The 21,767-nt window shown below is 45.4% G+C and overlaps 1 protein-coding gene across 3 annotated transcripts in view; it reads right to left on the reverse strand.

Moving 5' to 3' along the window:
- LOC144786032 (lysosomal alpha-glucosidase-like) overlaps positions 1-21,767 on the reverse strand; it is an 828,834-nt gene that overhangs the window by 582,962 nt on the left and 224,105 nt on the right. For all 3 annotated transcript variants that reach the window (XM_078664954.1, XM_078664952.1, XM_078664953.1), the window contains exon 6: positions 11,612-11,731. In XM_078664954.1, coding sequence (XP_078521080.1) covers positions 11,612-11,731 — 120 coding nt within the window. The remainder of the gene's footprint in view (positions 1-11,611; positions 11,732-21,767) is intronic.

The raw sequence follows: 21,767 nt of genomic DNA on the forward strand, positions 1-21,767 counted from the left end.
CACCGAAACCGTCGTCCTGGCAGTCCTAGACGACTTAAGAAAGGGGGCAGACCAGGGCACCACCCAGGACCTGGTGCTCCTTGAATTGTTGGTTGATTTTGACACAGTCGGCCACCAGCTTTTGGTCGACAGTGCCGGCAGCGCTGGGCTCCAGGGCCTGCCACTGAAATGGATTACCTCCTTTCTTAGTAATCGTTCCCAATCTGTTCGTCTTGCTAGTTTCAGGGCAGAACAAATAAAATTGACCTGCGGGGTCCCACAGGGTTCCTCCCTCTAACCTCTACTTTTTAACTTGTACATTCTACCCCTGATTTTAGCCTTGCGTAAGAGAAAGGTTGTTGTGTTCAACTATGCTGACAACCTCCAGCTGATCTTTAACATCGATCCATCAGCCTCATCTATCAAAAACTTTCAATCCATAATGAACTTCATCGGTGATTGGATGAATGCTAATCAACTTAAACTAAACCCAGATAAAACAGAGTTGATTCTCATTGGTGGCTTGGTTAACCCGTGGAATTCCAGCTTTTGGCCCCTATCTTTAGGGAGCCCCCCAGCCCGGCCCCGTCAGTAAAAAGCCTGGGAATTATGATCAGCTATGATAAGGCCCAGGTCAGCTCAGTGGTCTCAGCATGCTTTTTCCATCTTCGAAGAATCCGAAAAATCAGCAGATTCCTCTCCACCGAAGCCCTGAACCAAGTGGTTCTCGCCCTGGTTATTTCGCGTATCGATTACGCCAATTCCCTGTACGTTGGTATACCTGCGTACCAATTACATCGTTTGCAACGGGTCAAGAACCAGGCAGCCAGACTCATTCTTGGGCAGCCAGACTCATTCTTGGGCAGCCAAAGCATTCCCACGTAAAACCACTGTTGAAAAGCCTTCATTGGCTTCCCATATCCCAAAGCTGTCTGTTTGAGCTGGGCTGCACCATCCACAAAGCCCTGTCAGGACGTGGTCCTGCCTTTATTGCTCTAAACATTCTGCGGTATCTTCCCTTTCTTGATCTACATTCCTCTAATAAGAACCTGCTGGTCTCCCATTCTTTTAAACGGAAGAAACACTGTGGCCTTAGATACACGACCCTGACCCCCCAATTTTGGAACGCCCTCCGTCTCTATTTGCGCATGGCGGACTCCTATACTCAATGTAGGAAATTACTCAAAACCTGGCTTTTCTCCCACGCTTACAATTGATACCCACTCACTGCTTGGTACTGCTACCGTTCTGCCCATAGCGCCAAGAAACCGTTTAGTGAACGTGCGCTTTAGAAATTAATTTTAACATAACATACACTACACATAGTATGGGACTGTCCGAAAATTAGGCCCTATTGGGAACAGGTGCTCATGGATATAGATAAGCACTTAGACACAGACCTCCCCAGATTCCCAGCCTATGTAATCTTAGGCTTGCCGAATCCCCTCACCTTTCCCCTTAGGTCTCGCTGAGGTAAACAAATTGGTGTGGAACTATGTGCAGCTCTACAAAATGTCCTTTCCCACTGGGCTACTGCACATCTACCAACACACGTGGGATAGTTGCTCTGGCTGTGGTAGATAGTGGGGATAGAACGCATCAGTTTGTCTATAGATAATTAGGCTCTGGCGTTCTCCAAACTATGGGTGCCACTCTTGTCGTTTTTAACGGCAGAACTCCGGGAGCTTACCTGCCCCAAATAACTTCGCTTATTACGCCTATCAAAGGCTGCAAAATCCCATGGCACTGAACAACAATAGCAATACACTGTGGCAGACGCTCTGTACATTGGTAGCATTTCTCCTTCACTAGTCACCAGGTCTGAGGGAGAGAAGGGGAGGGTTTTTTTCTTTTACTGAGGCACGTTATTCTTCCTGTGTAGGGACCCCCCCCCTGTGTATTTGGGTTCCATTATGCATCCTTGAATATGCTGTTTCCTCTGTCTGATATTAAAACTTAATAAAGAAATCTAAACCATAAAATTGTTTCTTCTGTACCCTCCTCTAAAGAAACCTCTACCGGAAGAGGGTTGCGTGTTGGACTTGTACGAGGAAGTGTTAGGGTCTGAGGATGTAGTTTTAGACCCTGCTCTATAGAATAAGCAACAAAGAGAGCCTCTACTTGAAGGAGATTGCAGTGTTCCCATGGATTTCACCATGGCTGTGTCTTTCTTCATTTATTCTAAAGCCTCATTAACCTGAGGTCTGAAAAGATGTTCTGTGTTAAAAGGAGTGTTTAAATATACTGTTGTACTTCTGGTTTAAAACCTGAAATTCTAAGTCAGGCATGCCGACGTAAGACAATACTGGTGTTAACTTCTCTTGCTGAAGTGTCAGCAGCATCTAGCGCACATCTAATAGAAATATTAGAGATACGTTATCCTTCTTGGTCTAGCTCTTGTGCTTTTTTCTTGTGCTCTTCTGAGAGGTATTGAAGTAGGCCTTCCATCTCGTCCCAGTGAGCACTGTCATACCTAGCTAGTAGGCCCTGCGTGTTGGCAATGCGCCAGTGATTAGCAGGTTGAGCAGCAACACTTTTACCAGATGAGTCAATAAGCTTAGATTCTTTATCTGGGGGAGGAGAATCTCCAGATGTCTGCGAGTTCGCTCTTTTACAAGCGTTGGAAACTACCAGTGAATCTAGAGGGAGAAGTCCTTTAATGAAAACCGGCTCAGAGGGTGATGTTTTATATTTTTGTTATCAACCCTTGCTGATAAAATTTGTGCCCAAACAGGGTCGTTGAAAATGCCATCTGCATGTCTCAGCATGCCTTTTAACACAGGAGACTCTGGCTAAATCTGTGTGAAGACCCTAGTGTCTCAAATAAAAAATCGTTATCTAAAGTCTCTTTGTGCAGTGTAACCCCATGATATAATGCTGTCTTGGAAATTACCTCTAGATAGGGAACATTATCATCTGGAGGTGAAGGTTTTGCAGGGTATAAGTCTGGATCATTATCTATAGGTGGATCAACATTATAATCATCCTACGGATCTGTAGGTAAAGGAATATTGTCATTGCCATCATTATCAGCCCCATCTCCTAAACCAGGCTGTGTGTGAGGAGATCCCGGTGGTGTTGTGTAGTGGATCCGAGCCTGGCACTATTCGTAAAGGTGAAGATGGTGGAAGTGGGGGAGGGGATGGAAAAGTAGGATGGATAGGGCTTGTAGCAATATCTTTCTTCTTAAGGGGGATCTTGTACCCAGTGTCTTTTGAACTGACTTTCCTTTTGGAAGGAGTTTTGCTTAATATATGTACAGTGTCTGGATTGATGTAAAGCTTTTTTCTGCTTTGGATCCAATTGGTCTTTCATAATGTCTAAAATTGGTTTTGGGTGAATCTGAAATGTAGTCTTTTGATTTCGGCACTGAAGTTTCGGTGTCGAACCAGACTTGTTAGTGTTTGTCCTTGGAAATGGAAGGTTTCGGTTCGAAAGCAGACTTTTGTTTGGGAATGGAGGATTTCGGCTCCGAACTAGATTGGTCTTTTGGCGTGGAATGTTTTGGTCCGAAGACTATCTGTCTCTGTTCAATCCGGAAAGCTTGACTACTTATTTCGGTATTGAGCCGGAGAGCGGGGCGTCACAAACGTAGTCTCGTTGCCAACCAAGACCCGAAAGCAGAGGTAGTGCCTTATATTTAGTGGAAGTTAGCTTATGGGGTACAGGGTTTTAGTACTGACTACCACCAGTCCTCCTGGAATGCCTTCGGACTCTAAATCGATCTCTAGGTTGGAATCGGATTCTGCGACCGAGAAGACCTCTTCTTCTTCTGCAGCTGTGGCTTCATGTTCGGATTCTTCCCCGAAGATATCCGGATTATGTTGAGTGCTTTGGCGCTGTTTTTCTTGTCGTCAAGCCCGACTATCCCGAAGAGTCTTTTCAATCGGAACGATCAACAGGGCTCGCAATCTTCTTCCTTGTTCTCCGGTGAGAGGTACATGTTGCAGACTTGGTGTAGATCTGTGCGAGGGTATTTGGCGTGGCACCGAGGACATAACTAAAACGGGGCCTGTTCCATCAGCAGAAGAATGGACTGACACAGCTAGGCCCTAAGGCCGCCCACGATGTTTTTGAGTGAAGAGGAGACTTTTCCGATCGAATGCATATGCGGAGAGAGGGAAACGCGTTCGATAACAATACCGCCAAGGGTAGAGTGGATTGCGCACCGTAGGGAACCCCAAGAACAGTTTTGAACCAGAGCACAGCAATTCACGTCCGAACCCGATGGTGGAAAAATTGATCTAACAATGGAGTTGATGCCCATGCACACTATCACCGAAAGGAGGAGTCACCTTACCTCGTGACTAGGAAAGACTTCTTCGAAGAAAAACAACTTGCAAACATCTCGACCCAAAACTAGATGGCAGGAGTATGCAGTATCTACAGCACACATGCCCCGAACATATAATTTTGCATTTGCTACTTTATTGATCCAGGTACATCCAGTAAAACTAAGTTTTCCCAGGTATGTTAAGCTCCCTAACACTTACAATAAAAGTAGGTGTTTGGAAAGAAATGCGTTACTTACCTGAAACTGCAGTTATCCAGTATTGGTGTCTTTCATAGATTCACATGCCTGAATCATTCCCCGTCGTCGGGATGGGAGTCCCCGGTACATAAATAAAGTAATGTCCTATAGACATATAGAGAAATAGGCCCACAGGCCTTACATTAGTAACATATCCATGTCCTTTTGTAAAAAGGACCAAACTCTAGAAGAGAGCCAATCAGCTGTCACCTCCCTCTAGAACCTTCCTGGAAGGATCCTCAGTCCCTCAGATTTTTGTACGCACAAAGCTAAGTAGTCGTGCCACTGAAAGAATTAGGTGAGCCCTTCCAGGGGAGGCGGGAGGGTTGCATGTGAATCTATGAAAGACACCAATACTGGATAACTGCAGTTACAGGTAAGTAACGCATTTCTTATCCAGTATTATGGGTGTCTTTCATAGATTCACATGCCTGAATCAGAGTAGCAAGTAATGCAGAGAGCACATTTCCGATGGTACATCATATACAAGTCATTAGATAATAACATATCAAGCGACTAGCCAGAGCAAATATTTGCAAACAACAAGTACCAACAAATTACATAGTAGAGAAATGTGCGTACATGAAATGGATGGAGGGATGACAGAAGGCTCACCTCCAGTGAAATAGATGGCGAAGTACTGCTTGTCCCATCGCTGCGTCCTTCATAAGTTCTGTGTCCCGGCAGTAATGCCTAGTGAAGGTATGTGGCGACTTCAATGTTGCCGCTCTGCAAATGTCAATGACAGGCACATCTGCGAACAGTGCCATGGATGTGGACATTGCCCTAGTAGAACAGTCTCGTACTCTGGAATGCAGTGCATGTCCTGCTTGTTCATGACAAAAAGAGATAGCCGCCGAGATCCAGCGGACAATGCTCTGTTTAGTGAGAGGAAGACCTTTCCTGGGCGTGCTGTAAGCTACAAATAACTGATTTGACTTTCTGAAAGCTTTTGTCTTGTCTATATAAAATTTTAAGCACCTTTTGAGATCCAGTGAATGCAACGACCTTTCCGCTGCCGTACTGGGATTCGGGAAGAAAGTGCACAAAACCACAGGCTCATTAAGATGGAAATCCGATGGGACTTTTGGAATAAACTTCGTATTTGTTCGCAAGATCACTCTGTCTTGTTTAAATTGTAGGAAAGGATCTTGAATCGAGAATGCCTGCAGCTCACTCGCCCTCCTCGCGGAGGTGAGTGCAAGAAGGAGAGCTGTCTTCCAAGATAGGTATTTCAGGTCAGCCTTGTGCACCGGCTCAAAGGGATGCTTCATGAGTTGATTAAGGACTATATTAAGGTGCCAGGCAGGTGGCAACATTTTCACCGGAGGGAAAGTCCTGTACAATCCTTTTAAAAATTGTTTGATCAGTCTATGAGACTAGAGAGAAGGACCCTCTGAAGATCTCTTGAAGCGGGATATTGCAGCCAAGTGGACCCTGATGGAGGAGTGAGCATGGGCCGACGTTGCCAAGTGTAAAAGATAAGGTAAAACCTGCTCCGGAGAGGAAGTGAAAGGGTGTATTCCTCGATCTCTACACCATATACAAAACCTCTTCCATTTCAGAGAATATGTTTTATTGGTGCTATCTGCTCGAGCCCGAGCCCGAGCTAGGATGGCTCTACAGTCAGCTGAAATATTCAAATTTCGAAGCTCTTGGAACTCAGGAGCCAGGTGGCTAACCTGAGAGATGGTAGATTCGGATGTTGGACTTGCCGGTTGCTCATTGTGAGTAGAGACGGACACTGCTTTAAACGGATCGGTGGCTCCAGAGATAGGCTGTGGAGTTCCGTGAACCAATGCTGTCGTGGCCAAGTTGAGGCTATTAAAATGAGAGTACAAGGTTTCGCTTTCATTTTTCTGAGGACTCTGGGAAGCATCGGGAATGGGGGAAAGGCGTAGGCAAAGACGTTGCGCCATGCGATCGAAAATGCATTCCCAGAGACCCTGACTGGGGATGCCAACTTGCGAAGTGTGTTATTAACATGAAATTAGCCAACCCTTCATATATTTGGTTATTGCAATTACTAAAGAGGCAAAATGGATAAACACGTTCCTTCTGTTTACCATAGAAATTTAATTTTCAATCCATTCATTATTTCATATTTTTTAAAGTATATTCATACGTGGAAAAAGATAGAACATTGTCATTTCAACATTAACCAACATAACATAATTCTGTGATCAATTGTGCAAATATTGAAATAAATTATATCAACAAAGACCATAAATCATAATAATAAACAATTCATATAAAAAAGTGAATTGGTATTTGTCAAAAAAACACCTAATCGTTAATCAGAAATTAATTCAAAGACATGAAATGAAAAATCATCATCAACATCGTTTGTTCTATGAATACATTTGGAACAATAACGTTTTTCCCAAACAAAAGACCAGTTTGTCGGTTTTCACTTGAATATTAATCACCGCGCCTCGGTATACTACGAGGCTTGTGCCGACGCGTTTCGAGTCCAGGTATTGGATCACCGGACTCTCTTCAGGGCTTTGCTATTCTGATCTGAATGACTGTGTTGTCAGGACTTGTCTTTTTTAATGTTCTGCTGAATTTTCAAATGCAGGAGCCTGCCACTTGTTTCCTTGAGAGGATAAAATGAGTCTTGCCAGACTTCACTTCATATTATGTATTTGAGCGCACGGGATCGTTGATTTTCAGGATACTCTCTCTTAGTGGGCTGTTGGTCACTCGTTAAATCCAATCAACTTGTCGGTACAGTGCAGTTTAGACGCACAATGTATCCGTCATTCGATTCAAAGCTCGATCAATAGGTCTCCCACACTTGCTCTCATGCAGCAATAGGTCTCCCACACTTGCTCTCATGCAGCAATCGCCATGTCATGACTTGCGAAGTGTGGGCATTGTGCGTTGGCTCTTGTTGCGAATAGGTCAATCTGTGGAGTGCCCCATCTCGAGAAGATTTGGTGGAGTATCTTCTGATCCAGTTCCCACTCGTGAGATGCTGTTTTCCGTCTGCTCAAGGAGTCGGCGAGTACATTGTCCATGCCTGGGACATACTCCGCCGAAGGGATATCTTGTTTGAGATTATCCCATTCCAGATTCTCTGCGACTCGCGAGTGAGTGTCAGCGAGCGTGTCCCTCCCTGCTTGTTGTGGTAGTGCATCGTCGTGGTTTTGTCTGTCAGAACGAGCACAAGGGAATTTTTGATCCTTGGTAGGAAAGCCTGAAGACCAGGAAGACCGCCCGCAGTTCGAGCAGATTGATATGAAGTTTCTTCTTCATAGGAGACCACTTCCCGCTTATCCGTAGCTCTTGCAGAAAAGCTCTCCAGCCTTCCAAAGGAGGCGTCTGTTGTGATAATATGAGGAGCAGCCGGGAGCAGGAATGTCAAGCCTTAAGAAAGGTTTCGAGATGACATCCACCATTGCAGGGCTCTGATCATCGGAGGATTCACTTTTATGTGGTCGTCGAATTACCCTGTGCATTGGACCCACTGCTTCGAGAGCGCCTCCTGTAGAGGTCGCATCCGTAGAAGACAGCGAGGAATCAGGAGGATACACTATGACATCATCCCCAGAAGGGATTTGAAGAGGCGGACTGTCAAGACCTTCTTCGTGGCTACTATAGCATCTAGTGCCAGGAGCTTGTTCATCCTCTCTCCGGATGGGAAAGCTTTTGCTGAACGTCTGTCCAGGGTTGCACCTAGGAAACTGATGCACTGAGAAGGTTGTAGGACCGATTTTTCCTGATTGAGTGTGCGACCCAAGCCATCGAAAACCCTTAAACAGGCGTTGGAAGACCTGGACGCGTCTCCTAAGGATGGAGCCTTGATCAGCCAGTCGTCCAGATACGGAAAGGCTTGGTAATGGCACTGTATGAGATATGTCGCCACCGGGGAAAGACATTTCGTGAATATGCGAGGTGCAGACTTGAGCCCGAAGGGCAGAACGCAAAACTGAAAGTGTCTACCCGCTACTGCAAATCGCAAATACTTTTTGTGATTCCTGTGAATCGGGATATGGAAGATGGAGGTACTCTCTCTATTGCTCCTTTATGCAGCATAATCGAGATCTCTCGTAGAAGCAGCCGTAGATATTTGTGTTGCATTGGGCGGGGCGGAGTCTGTGGAGGGATTTGTATGAATTCCATAGAGTGGCCGAATCGTACTAATTGAAGGACCCAACGGTCCGTAGTAATCTTTTTCCAATTTTGTAAAAAGTGGGAAATCTTTCAATAATAATACTGGATAACTGTATCTTTCTTGATACCTTGAAATGTCTCATTCACTTGTTTCCCAATAAAACTTCTCCATCGAAAGGGAGATTCAGGATCTCAATTTTCTTAGACTTCCAGTCTAAAGGCAGTCGCACGTAACCACCCCTGACGCCTTAGCACCGCCTCTCGCCTCCTGTCTATTGTCCTCTGGGAAGAGGTCCATGTTTGGTGCCATATCGCACCACATATGCCGGTCTTATCTGCCCAGAATAGCAAGGGCGTTATCAGCTTTGACTAAGAGAGCAGACATGGATGAGAATCTTTTTCCTGCATTGTTCAAGCATCTCCCCTCTTCAGGAGGTATTGATATAGGCGCAGAGGGATTCTTAGGTTTTTGTTGCACCGCTTGCGAAAACACGGAATCAGGTTTTGGATGGCCCATTAAACACGCTGGTGCGTCTAAAGGAGCATTATATTGTTCCTCCAACCTAGCGAGCACAGGCGTAACTGTCGCCGGTGTCTTCACCACTTTGAAACCTTCTTCCCACACATGGTTAACAATTGGGGATAGCCTGGACTGATGTTTGGAAAGGCTCCTTGAAATCGTATAGGAAGCATTCTGTTTGTAGGAAGCTGGAACCTCTCGCAGCTCTCTCCATTATATTATGGAAAAATGGGGAGAATCTACCGGTCCTGGTGAGGGAGATGCCGGAGACGGATTCAAGTAATCATCCCATTCTTTGTTGGGATCTGTTATTTCTCCCTCTTCCTGATCATCATCATCCGTGGTGACCGGATTCTGGTGGTGTATTACTTGAGGAGTTGTCAGCCTAACTTATTGCTCCTCTTCCTATGAATCCTACTCTTCAAGTAGGTGAGTTCCTGATGATTTCTAATTTTGGAATTTCCCTCGTCGACGAGCCAGTCGACGAGATCGCAGTCATAGACCAGGCCGTCGTAGATGAGCCATCGTAGACAAGGCCATCGTAGACAAGGCCATCGTAGACAAGGCCATCGTAGACAAGGCCATCGTAGACAAGGCCATCGTAGACGAGGCCATCGTAGACGAGGCCATCGTAGACGAGGCCATCATAGACTAGGCCATCATAGACGAGGCCATCGTCGACGCCGTAGACAGGCCGTCGTAGACAAGCAGTCATAGACGAGGCCGTCGTCGCCGTGGCGTCGTCGCTAGTCGACGAGCAATCGCCGACGAGCCGTCGTCGAAGAGCCATTGTAGGCGAGCCATCGTAGACGAGCCATCGTAGATGAGCCATCGTAGACGAGCCGTCGTCGACGAGCCATTCTAGGCGAGCCATCGTAGACGAGCCATCGTAGACGAGCCATCGTAGACGCCGCCATCGTAGACGCCGCCATCGTAGACGCCGCCATCGTAGACGCCGCCATCGTAGACGCCGCCATCGTAGACGCCACCATCGTAGACGCCACCATCGTAGACGCCGCCATCGTAGACGAGGCCGTCGACGACGACACCGTAGACGAACTGTCGTACACGAGCCGTCGTAGACGAGCCGTCGTAGACGAGCCATCGTAGACGCCGCCATCGTAGACGCCGCCATCGTAGACGCCGCCATCGTAGACGCCGCCATCGTAGACGCCGCCATCGTAGACGCCGCCATCGTAGACGCCGCCATCGTAGACGAGGCCGTCGACGACGACACCGTAGACGAACTGTCGTACACGAGCCGTCGTAGACGAGCTGTCGTAGACGAGCCGTCGTAGACGAGCCGTCGTAGACGAGCCCGTCGTAGACGAGCCCGTCGTCGACGGAGAGGCTGTAATAGGCAATGATGGTGGTTTCTTCGTCGACGATCCTGTTGACGATGTTGGTTTCTTAGTCTTTACCGCAGGAGGAATAGAAGACGGCTTTCTGAAGGGTCCTATGACCAGAGGAGGTGATTTTGACGGCTCATAATTCGTCTTTTCACATGATTTTTCTCCAAAAGCAAGTCCTTTACTCTCCTTTACCACAGAGTGAGGAGATTTTGAAGGACTGCGCCCAGAATACCCATGAGTGGTCTTTTTGAGGGCCTTCTCAGAACATTCCCCTGAGGAATGAGCTTGAGGAGATTTTCTTCTCTTTTGAGATCTCCTAGATGTTGAGGAAAAAGCCTCATCACTGTCACTGGAGAAAATAAAAACCTCCTTTCTGGTCTTAACGTTTGACACCATATTAAAAGTCACCCTTCACGACCTCTCAGAAACTTACTTGAGAAAGTGCAACATACCTTGCAGTCTTTGGCCTGCGGTATAGACAATAAATGCAGTCAGTGTGAGGATCATCAGTGTAGAGCAACCTCATGGAACAAGTTGCACAGGCTCTAAATAATCCTTTCTTCTCCTCTTTAAAGAATGTATTTGAAGATAATCCATAGTAGAAAAGAATCCAGTAGAATTCCTGACAACAAAGTTATTTAATGAAGTGAAAAAAACACAGAATTTGAGCAGAGCTCGAAGGAGACTCCCTAGCACAACGTGCGGTAGAAAATCTGAGGGACTGAGGCTCCTCCCAGGAAGGTTCTAGAGGGAGGTGACAGCTGATTGGCTCTCTTCTAGAGTTTGGTCCTTTTCTCAAAAGGACATAGATATGTTACTAATGTAAGGCCTGTGGGCCTATTTCTCTATATGTCTATAGAACATTACTTTATTTATGTACCGGGGACTCCCATCCCGACGACGGGGAATGATTCAGGCATGTGAATCTATGAAAGACACCCATAATACTGGATAACGTATAAATGTTTCAAGTAAAATTTGCTTCACAGTGACTTCACAATTGTACCCACTATTTGTTTAGATAGTCCTTGAAAGCATTACACCTTGGTTCCACCATTGCATTTATGTACAATAACAGGGGGAAAAAATGTTAGTTTTAATTATATTTACCTATCACCTCCTGGTACTGCTGGATTACAGAGTTTGGATCCGGACCCAAGAAGATGTAAAAATCCAAAACCCCTCCAATAGTTCTCCATGTCAGGGCTGGAGCTGGCTGCAGCACAACCTCTGTTCATTAAAACAGATAAGAAATCAAACACAATAAGTGAGTGCTATTTAGTGGCAGTGGATATTACTTCACATGGCCCCTCCCCATGGGCCACCTCAACCCAATATCATCATAGAAAGTGACAATAAACATCTTTTATCTGTAATGACACATGAGCATGTGTTTGTATCTCCCTCTCTCTTTATTAGCAACATCAGTCATCAAAGTTAAAAGTAACTGATAAGTATCTAACATAACTTGTCAAGACAAATGCACATTTAATTTTACAATATCAATCAAACTTTCTAAATCATAGGAATTGTACATCAGTCCAGAGGCTGAAAGGAACCACAGAGGACAAGCAGCTAGAACTCTTGGCTTCCCTAAATTGTCATTAAATAGAGGAGTGCACGTAAATGAAACAAACACAATGCAACAGGTTGGATACATTGACACAGTATTGCAATTCAGACAGAAAACCTTGGTTTGCAATTCAGAATTCAAATGTTGCTTACAAAAACAAGTGTGGACAATGACTTTTAACCCGTTCTGTGCTCCCGTCGTCGTTCTGTGTTCTGTGCTCCGTAGCTGGTGCTGCGAACGAACGTTGGCCGTCGCAGCCCCGCCTGTTTCTTCGAACGTTCCGCACTGGCGCGGAACGTTCGAAGCAGTTATAGAGTTAATCATTACAGCAAAGGATCGAAAGGAGATAAACATAACAAAACAATCTAAATCAGGAAGCTCAAGCGTTCACCTGCAAGCTAAAAATTCCCACTACAATCCCCAAATTTTCAATGTGTTTCACTCCACAATCTAATAAGCATCTTGCAATCGTTAAAATATCAATCTATAAGTTGATTATACTGGGTTCATCAACAAGATGAATTCGACCTATTCAGATTCAGATTAATCATGCAATAACTATTGCTTTGATGATAACAAAATAGTTTTTGATTACTAGAGGCCAGATGTAATTAGCTTTTTTGAGCTCACAATCGCCACAAAAAGCGTTTTTCTATGTACAAACCCTAGTTTGTAACCTATTACTGACTCCCAAAACAAGGTTTATGAGTTGGCATTAGGAAGGAGCGTGCAAAGAGCGTCCCTTCCTAATAGTTAGTCGCAGAGGCATGTATGAATGTTTTGCAACCGGAATGCATATGCAAAACATTCATATTTTACCAACTCCGTGAAGGAGGTGGTATCCCATTTTCAAACGGGAGCCGGTCCCCAAGGGACCCCTCTCCTTTTTTTTAATGTGGGTGCCAACATTTTGTAAGAGCCGGCAGTGATCCCTGGGACCATTGCCTACTCTTAGAAAATGAAAAGGTAGCTTTTTATTTTTATAATGCATCCAGTTTTCCTTTAAGGAAAATGGGCGGCATTACAAAAAGAAATTTGCTTTATTTAAAAAGTAAATCAGACGTGGTGGTCTGCTGAGCCAAACTACAAACACAATTCTTAACATACGAGTGCAGAATAGAACATGGCGCTCCAGGACTGTTCCAAAGTTGAGGTTTATTTTAAAGATAGTCAATAAAACACTAACACGCTGTGCTACGATGGTAGATTGACATGGACAGTAATTGCCATTTTCTAGGTTTCCACTTCTTCTCCCTGTTGTTCCAGTAAAACATCTGTATCTTGAATGACAATAATATAGGCCTTCCCTTCAGATCTAATTCTTATTCTTCACCAGTTGCTCTATTGAACAGGTTTAGGTATTCTAAACTTTCTTGTTAAAGTACCATCCATGGGACTCTCTCTGCAACCTCATACTCCTGCCCTGAATATACAGAGAATCTGAACTGGCTGCTGTATTATGACTATGTGGTTCAGTGGTTCAAGAATTTCATACAAGACCTGCAGAGCACCTCACCGCAACCAATTAATATAAACTGTGTGCGTTCTATCTCTCACTCTTATTCCCACCATCACATTATTAGATGCTGTGACACAAGATAGAAAAATGACACCATTTTGGTCACTCACATACAATTTCAAAAATGCTTCCCACATAAACCAGACTTTAAAAACACCAGAATCCCAACAAAACACCACACATTGTGTAATGTGCTCCCTATTTAGTAATGCACCAGGCACCTCTCCAAGAGTATGAATTGTAGTACAACTGCAGTTAAACTCATTACAAGGGAGACATCAATAACGCGAAGGCCAGAGAGTTTGGGGGGTGAATGTTAAAATTTAGACTGTCTAAATGATTAGATAGAAGGTTGTGTCTTGGAACATTCAGATTTGTCTGCGAGGGAGAACCCACATTTGAAAAGTAAGTCAGAAAATTGGGGACTCTCAATGTGGCAGCAAAATGTTCCTTAAGCAGCCGTAAGACCGAATGTAGGCTAAAGAAATGTAATTGTACCACTGAGGCAGGAGTCAACACTGGATAGTAGAAACCAGAGCTTGTAGCAAATGTCTTCTTCCACTAACACTGGGCTTTTGTATAATGGTAACCACTCCCAAGTAATTTCTTGGTCTTTTAAGATTTTATAATCTTTAGAGACTATACATCCACGAGAGAGGAGCAGATTTATTTTTAGCCAGTGAGAGTGGTTTAGAGTATTTGGGTTCCAGGCTCCAAAAAACCTCCATGCCAGCCAACATGAGCTGGAGGAGCCTGAGAACTCCTCAGAGGGTAACTTAAATTGAGGAGAGAAATGTATTCTACTTATGGATAAGAATGTTTTTCAAAATATCTTAATGGCGCCTGAACCCTTGGAGGTCTGCGTAATGCAAAGCCCGTGCTACACAAGCAGCTGGCTTGAACTCAGAGTTGAACCATAATGTTCCAAATTGGTATTGGTCAACGGAACCATGCAAAACCAAAGGGGATGATGGACGGAGTGTTGAACATTGCAAGGACTCACCCCCAGTCAACTGATCAGGGTTTAATCCATCATCATTCTTTAGCTCACTCCGCCACCCCAGTTCAGACATGGCCATATGCAAATCAGTCTGACCCTGTGCCTCATGGGAACAGTCCATCCCGAACTGCCAAGCCACGTCTTCCCTGGAGGGGATCAGATTCCACAGGGGCTGTATCACAGATTATATCATCAGTGTTGAGTGTTGTGTATGAAAATTGTGTTTAGAGATTAAATTATAAATAAAGGGTGGACCATGAAAGTCTCAGTAGCTAACCAAAAGGGGTGTGTGAGGGAATATTCACTTTATCTTCACCCAACCACTTAAAACTATGTGAAATTAAGAAAGAATAATGGTCCTATTTAAAGTCTGGCAGATTGATGCGATCCCTTTCCTTAAAGTCATTAAGCTGGTTTATGGAAATATAGAGAATTTAGAAACCAGAGTGCCTAGTTTGGCATTGTACGATGGAACAAACACAGAGGTATAGAGGCTAACGTAAAACATCCCAATGGGGAAAAAAGTTATATTAATTGTTTCCACATGTCCCTAACAAGAAAGGAAGAGTGGTTGTCATGGATTGACAAAGAATCTGGCGTGTTTATGGTTTAATGTCACTGTCTTCTGCATGTGTTTTTGCACATAGAGAACAAATGTCTTATCTTCGGTAACGCCTTATGTGGTGGAGAACATCTAGCCACTAATTCCTTACCTTAAAATATTCCCCAGGCATCTGACTGGATCCAGAAAATCTTGAGCAGTACCCCATAAGTTGGCACGTGTTGAACGGCTTTGTGTAGCCTGCGCTGAAAGTGAAATGAGCAGTGCCTACATAGGCGCCACCCCAGCGCGCTGACTTTTGTCCGTCACTGTTTCCACGCCAGAAGCACAGAGCCATGGCAGAAGATCAATGAGCAGTGTGCATATTCTAAGGACCTTCAAGAACCTTTTTAGATGGAACAGGCCAGGTTGTAGACAGGAGTTGGGAGAGTCGGTAAGGAATCTGCGGCTATATAGAGCACTTACTAGATAAGGTGTTACTGAAAGGCAAGTAATTTGTTCATCTGTTAGAGACTTCTAGCTGCCGATACCAAAACAATACCTCCCTGGAGAAGAGTCTATGAAATGGTTCAGACCAAAGAGTCCTACAGGACTGAACAAGGAAAATACGTGTCACTACAAACCGGACTGAGGTGGCAGTAGTGTTTTGCAAACATGTGTAAAGAAAACCACGTAGCAACCTGACAGATATCCAGGACACAAACTCCGCGAGTTAACGCAGAAGATGCAGCCTTGGCTCGGGTGGAGTGACCCCCGCAAGCCCTGCAGGGGTTGCTTCCTGGCCAATGCGTAGCAGATTTTAATATAAAGTACTATGCATCTGGAGATGGTCTGCACTGCTTTTACCTTTTTTGATCCAGTGAACCCTACATAGAGTTGATCATTCACCCGTTGTAGTTTGGTATGGTCTATAGAGACTTCCACTGCCCTCTTATGGGCAGCAATGGTCAACTGGCTGATCTCCTGTGTGGCTACCAGGTGGTGGAGTAATTCTTCCTCCTTGGAGAGATGTGGTGGAGCAAACAAAATCGTCAGCATGATGGTTTGGCAGACGTGAAAGGGCATCGCAACCCTCAGCAAAAAGTAGACATGGGTTCAGAGAATCAGTTTGTCTGGGAAGAAGCTGGTATTTGGAGGTTGGACAGAAAGAGCCCACAGCTCGCGGACTCTCCTGGTCGATGTGATGGCCATCAGAAAGACAGTCACAATTTGAAAAGCCAGGTAAACATGAGTTTAAGAGGAAAACACGTAAAAAATGTCAGTACCAAATCAAGGTCCCAGTGTGGCATACAGGAACGTGTGGGGAAAAAACATAAGATGATGACCTTTTTTAGAAAATGTTTCACAACGGGTGACATAAACAGAGAGGGTTGATCCAGGCAACCACAAAAAAACTGAGATTGCTGAAGGATACCCTTTAACTGTGCCCAGAGTAAGGCCTTGCTGGGCTAAAGACAAAACAAACAACACTTCAGATAGGGGAGCAGAAATTGGGTCAATGTTTTTCTTAGCGCACCGAGCCACAAACTTGCCCCAACATCAGACGTATACAATTTCTGATTATAAACGCCTGGCTTCCAAGATGACGTCATAGACATTGGGATGAAGATCGAAGACCCTCAACTGATGACACTCAATCTCCACGCATGTATGTGAAGAGTGAGCAAGTTCGGGGTACAGGACCCTGATCTGCTGCTGTGACAGGAGATCCTCACGAAAGGGCAGCCTGATAACAGGACAGGTGCACATCCTCAGGAGTTCTTATAACATAGTCCCATCGCCGGAGCCACCATAATGACTTGGTCCTGATCGGTTCTGATCTTCTTGAGAACTCGGTGGAGAAGAGGTATCATTGGAAAGGCAAATAGGAGCCCCATATTCCACTCTAGTCAGAATGCATCTCTGAGCGAGAGCCACTTTGGAAACTCCAATGCACAGAAGTGCTAATATTGCAAGTTCTCTGTTTTTGCAAACAGATCTAGCCAATGATTTCCACAGTCCTAACGGAGACCTTGAGCCACCTCCAGATGCATTTGTGGTCGGCGAGGCATAGACAGCTGAGTTTGTCCACCCTGGCGTTTAGAGAGCCCACCAGGTGCTGTATGACCAGGAAAATGCCCTGACGTTCCAACTCGGTCTGCACAGGCTCCATGACCCTCCTCCGCCCTGCTTGTTGCAGTACCACACAGCAGTTGTGTTGTCCACGAACACCTGGATCAGCTTACCTTTGATGGAGGACAGGAAAACTTTCAATGCCAAGTGAACTGCCTTCAGCTCCAGAAGACCTTGTGGAGCCCAGGCTCTGACAGAGACCAGAGGCCTCTGATGTCCACTTCTCCCGGACAACAGCCACAGCTCAAAAGCGATGCACCAGTAACCACTGTCAGCCCTAGGTGAGGAATGGAGAGGGGTCTGCCACTGACTCAATTGGGGGCTTGTACCCCCACCCAGTCACCCACTGAAGATCTTTTGTAGTCTCTCTCAAAACCTGGCCAACATCGGACAGGTTCCCCAGATGCTGCAACCACTGAGGCTTCAGATTCCAGTGCAAAGCCCACATATGTCATTGAGCCCACTTCACTAGCAGGATGAAGGAGACCATTAGGACCAGCAGTCTAATTGAAAATCAGGACTGAGTTTGAAACATCAGGATCATAGCCCGAATGTCCTGGACTCTTCGCGTCAGAGGGTTGGTGCAGAATTGCACTGTATTCCGAAAGCCTCCGATGAAAGGGAGCATCTGAGGAGGAGCCTGGTATGATTTCAGCATGCTGATAGTAAAAGCGAATGCTGGAGGTCCACAGTAGTCAGGAGGTGGGTGACTACTGCCTTGGGCGAGTCCGCCTTCAGCAGCTAATCGTATAGTTAGGGAAAGACTAGGACCACTGACCTCTGCAGGTGTGCTGCAACCACGACAATCACCTTTATGAACAACCGAGGGGCACTGGTGAAACCAAAAGGAGCACAGCAAACTTGAAATGCTCCTGGCCCAACATGTACCGCAGGTAACACTGTTAGGCCTGCAGGACAGGGATGTAAAAATAGGTATCCTGTATGTCCAGTGCTGCCATCCAATCATAAGGGTCCAACGCAGACAAAACAACGCACGTGTTAACATCTTGAATTTCTCCTTCCTCAGGAAGGCATTGAGAGGGCCCAGATCCAAGATTGGGCAAAGGCATCCATCTTTGCACACCAAAAAGCAACTGCAATAGCAACCAAGGCCTACTTCTAATGCCGTGATCCTTTGCGGACCCGGAAGGACTTTGCCACCGATGCCACGCGAAACGAGTGATCCCTTCTCTTTCGGACGGTGACCTGCAAAATAGGCAGGAGTCGCCACGAAGAACATTGTACACAGCAGCCTGCACATAAGCACCAAGCCAGGCAGTCCATACAAATACTGGTGGACGCTCAATCCGAAATATAAATGGTTTAGCGCCGGGGATGATTGAAAGGCACCACATAAGCTCAGAATTACAGAGCTCTTTGTCCTCCATAAACAACGCGAGTTTGAAACGCGTAGACTGTCAGAGCCATAAGATCAAAGCTAATAATTCATAAATGCTCAAAATAAGTTTTCAAAAAGAGTGATCTATGGCATTCTGTGAATATTGTTATTCCAGTGTAAATATATGAATGTGTGATGTCTGTGGATGCATGAGAGGGAATGTTTGAATGAATAAATATTTAGAAATGTATATAAGATATTGTGTCAAGAGAATTTTATGTCAAAATGTATATGTTGTGTTCAGATGATTTCTTGAAATGTGAAAATTGGTGAAATAATAACCAAATTAATGAGAAAAAAACTTGATGCAAAATAATAAAAAGATTTATTCATAGAAAAACGTGATTACAAGGCACATTGTTTACATCGTGTGTTTTGAGCTGATTTAGGTCCAAATTGTAGAACAGTACTGGCATTTTTTTCGTTAAAATACTTCTAATTCCAGCACTCTGTTGATGACTCTTTTGGCCAAAAGAGACTGCACTTCCAGGAGCAAAGCGAGAGGTGGTCTTGAAGAGTGGAAGAGCGCAAAACAACTAGACAATCTGAAGCACCCACTTGTCCGAAGTAATGGCTTGCCAATGGGGCAGGGGTGCCTGATCCAACTCCAACAGGGTGCCCATGTTGTTGCAAGGGTAAACTAAAGGGATTTTGAGGCTGCAGCTGCTGGGAGTGGCGTAATGGTACAAAAACAATTGGTCCCAACTGGATTATTTTAACATTGATAGTCACAAAATAAAGAAACCAGACACTATTGGATTGTATCATTATATATATATATATATATACACTACTATAATAAAGGAAGAACTTTCAGCCTTTGAGGCGGGTAAACTCGGGAACCACAGCGCCAATCCACACACCCGATACACCGTTGGAATATTCAGGGTGTGTAGATGGTTATAGGCTATATAAATTTAAAAAAAAAACGTTATTTAAAAAATGTACAGTAAAAAAAAAGTAGTCCCTCCGAAGTAGCGCCGGCCGCGACGTGCGTGCTCACGTCAGGAGCGGGGGGAGGAGCGGCGTCCAGGAGCGCGACGAGGAGCGGCGGACATGGCGCGGGGGAGGAGCGGTGACGTGAGGAGCAGCGGACAGGCCAGCGGCGGTACGAGCAGCGGACAGGCTGGAGGAGCGGCGGCTGAGGTAAGGGAGCGGCGGACATGGCGCGGGGGAGGAGCGGTGACGTGAGGAGCAGCGGACAGGCCAGCGGCGGTGCGAGCAGCGGACAGGCGGGAGGAGCGGCGGCTGAGGTACGGGGACCCATGTCGGGGCAGGCGGGGGACGGGCTGGGCGGGGGCCCGGGCTGCAGGAGAAAAGAGAATGCAGGCGGGGGTCAGGGCAGGCAGGGGTCGGGGCAGGCGGGGGACGGGCCAGGCGGGGGCCCGGGCTGCTTGGCAATTTTGGGGCGGGCAGGGGTCGGGGAAGCCTGTTGCTCCCGGACAAGGTCGGGACGGGCTGCTAGTATATATATACACGCAAACTCAAGCAAGCAGACAACGTCATTATAAATAAAGCTGACAAAGGTGGGAACATTGTTTTATGGCCAAGACACATGTGCATGGCAGAAGCTGAGCGCCACCTTTCAGATGCCACTTGTTACACCAACGTCACCCAACAAACCATTACTAACTCCAAGGAATTAGTACATGGATTTTTATCTCAGTGGAAGCGGGAAGGATTGCTCAGCAAAAATTAGTACAAGTTTTTGAAAAATGACCATTCCATCACCCCAGTGTTCTACCTTATTCCGAAAATCCACAAAAATGAGACTCCGGTTCCAGGACGTCCGATTATATCGGCTCAGAATAGTTTGTTAGCGGTGACCTCTAAATATGTGGATGGAACAATTACCATCATATATTAAGGACACTGGTCATTTCCTCACTAGATTGAATACAGTGACTTGGAAAAAGAACTATTTGCTGATTGTGATGGACATTTGTTCACTGTATACTAGTATCGTACACAAAGATGGTTTAACGGCTGTTAAATATTTTTTTGATTCTAGAGGTATACAGTGTTACAAACACAATGCTATGATACTCAAAATGATTGAGCTATGTTTGTATAACAATCTCTTTCTATTCAAAAAGGAGGTGTACCACCAGCTGCACGGGTGGCAATGGGGGCATGCTTCTCCCCCAGCTATGCATGTTTACATGTTGGCTGGTGGGAGGAGCATGTCCTCAGGCGCACTCATGGGCAGCGGTTTGGGGCCCACATTGTTGAATGGTGGCGATTCATCGATGACATCTGCATAATATGGGATGGTAATTTACAGTCTGCCGAGAACTTTGTGAACACCATTAACATTAATGAGTCCAATTTACAGTTCACAGCCCATATTAGTGATCAGAGCGTGCAGTTTTTAGATGTGGAAATTTACATCAAGGATGACACAATCCACACGAAACTACATAGAAAGGCTACGGCAGGTAATTCCACTTTGCATGCCCACAGCACTCATCCACAACATCTAATCAGGAGCATTCCATATGGGCAGCACTGAATCAGACAGGCAAATCTGCCAGACAGAGGGCTTTGATAGATTTTTACTTTGTGGCTATAAGAACAGTGATCTAGTGGCAGCACTTACGAAGGCCAATGCCAATGAAAGATCAGGGATTGTGAACACTGTTTCTAAGTCAAATACCACAACTTTGAATCCAGCCGATTCCAATAGTATAAGACTTATAACCACCTACAGTAACCAGCAACAACAAGTAAGGAATATTATCCTTAGGAATTGGCATATTGTCAAAACAGATTTGACTCTTTCACAGGTACTCCCTGATTCCCCCTCAATCACATTTAGAAGGGCCCTTTCTATGCGGGACAGTCTGGTGAGAACCAGTCCGGAAGTTATGAAGCCACCCACCACCTGGCTCTCCCTTAAAAATAGTTTCTACAAATGCAACAGTTGCAGGGCCTGAAAATTTGGTATAAATAAAATTGAGTATACCAATGCATTTGATTCTACACCTATCCAGATTAAGGGTCGCTACTCATGCCGCACTGACTTTGCGGTTTACATGCTTGAATGCACTTGTCACCTCAAGTATGTGGGTAGTACAAAGCTTCAGGTGTTCAACCACATC

Source organism: Lissotriton helveticus, chromosome 10 (assembly GCF_964261635.1).
Source record: "Lissotriton helveticus chromosome 10, aLisHel1.1, whole genome shotgun sequence".
Classification (NCBI taxonomy): Eukaryota; Metazoa; Chordata; class Amphibia; order Caudata; family Salamandridae; genus Lissotriton; species Lissotriton helveticus.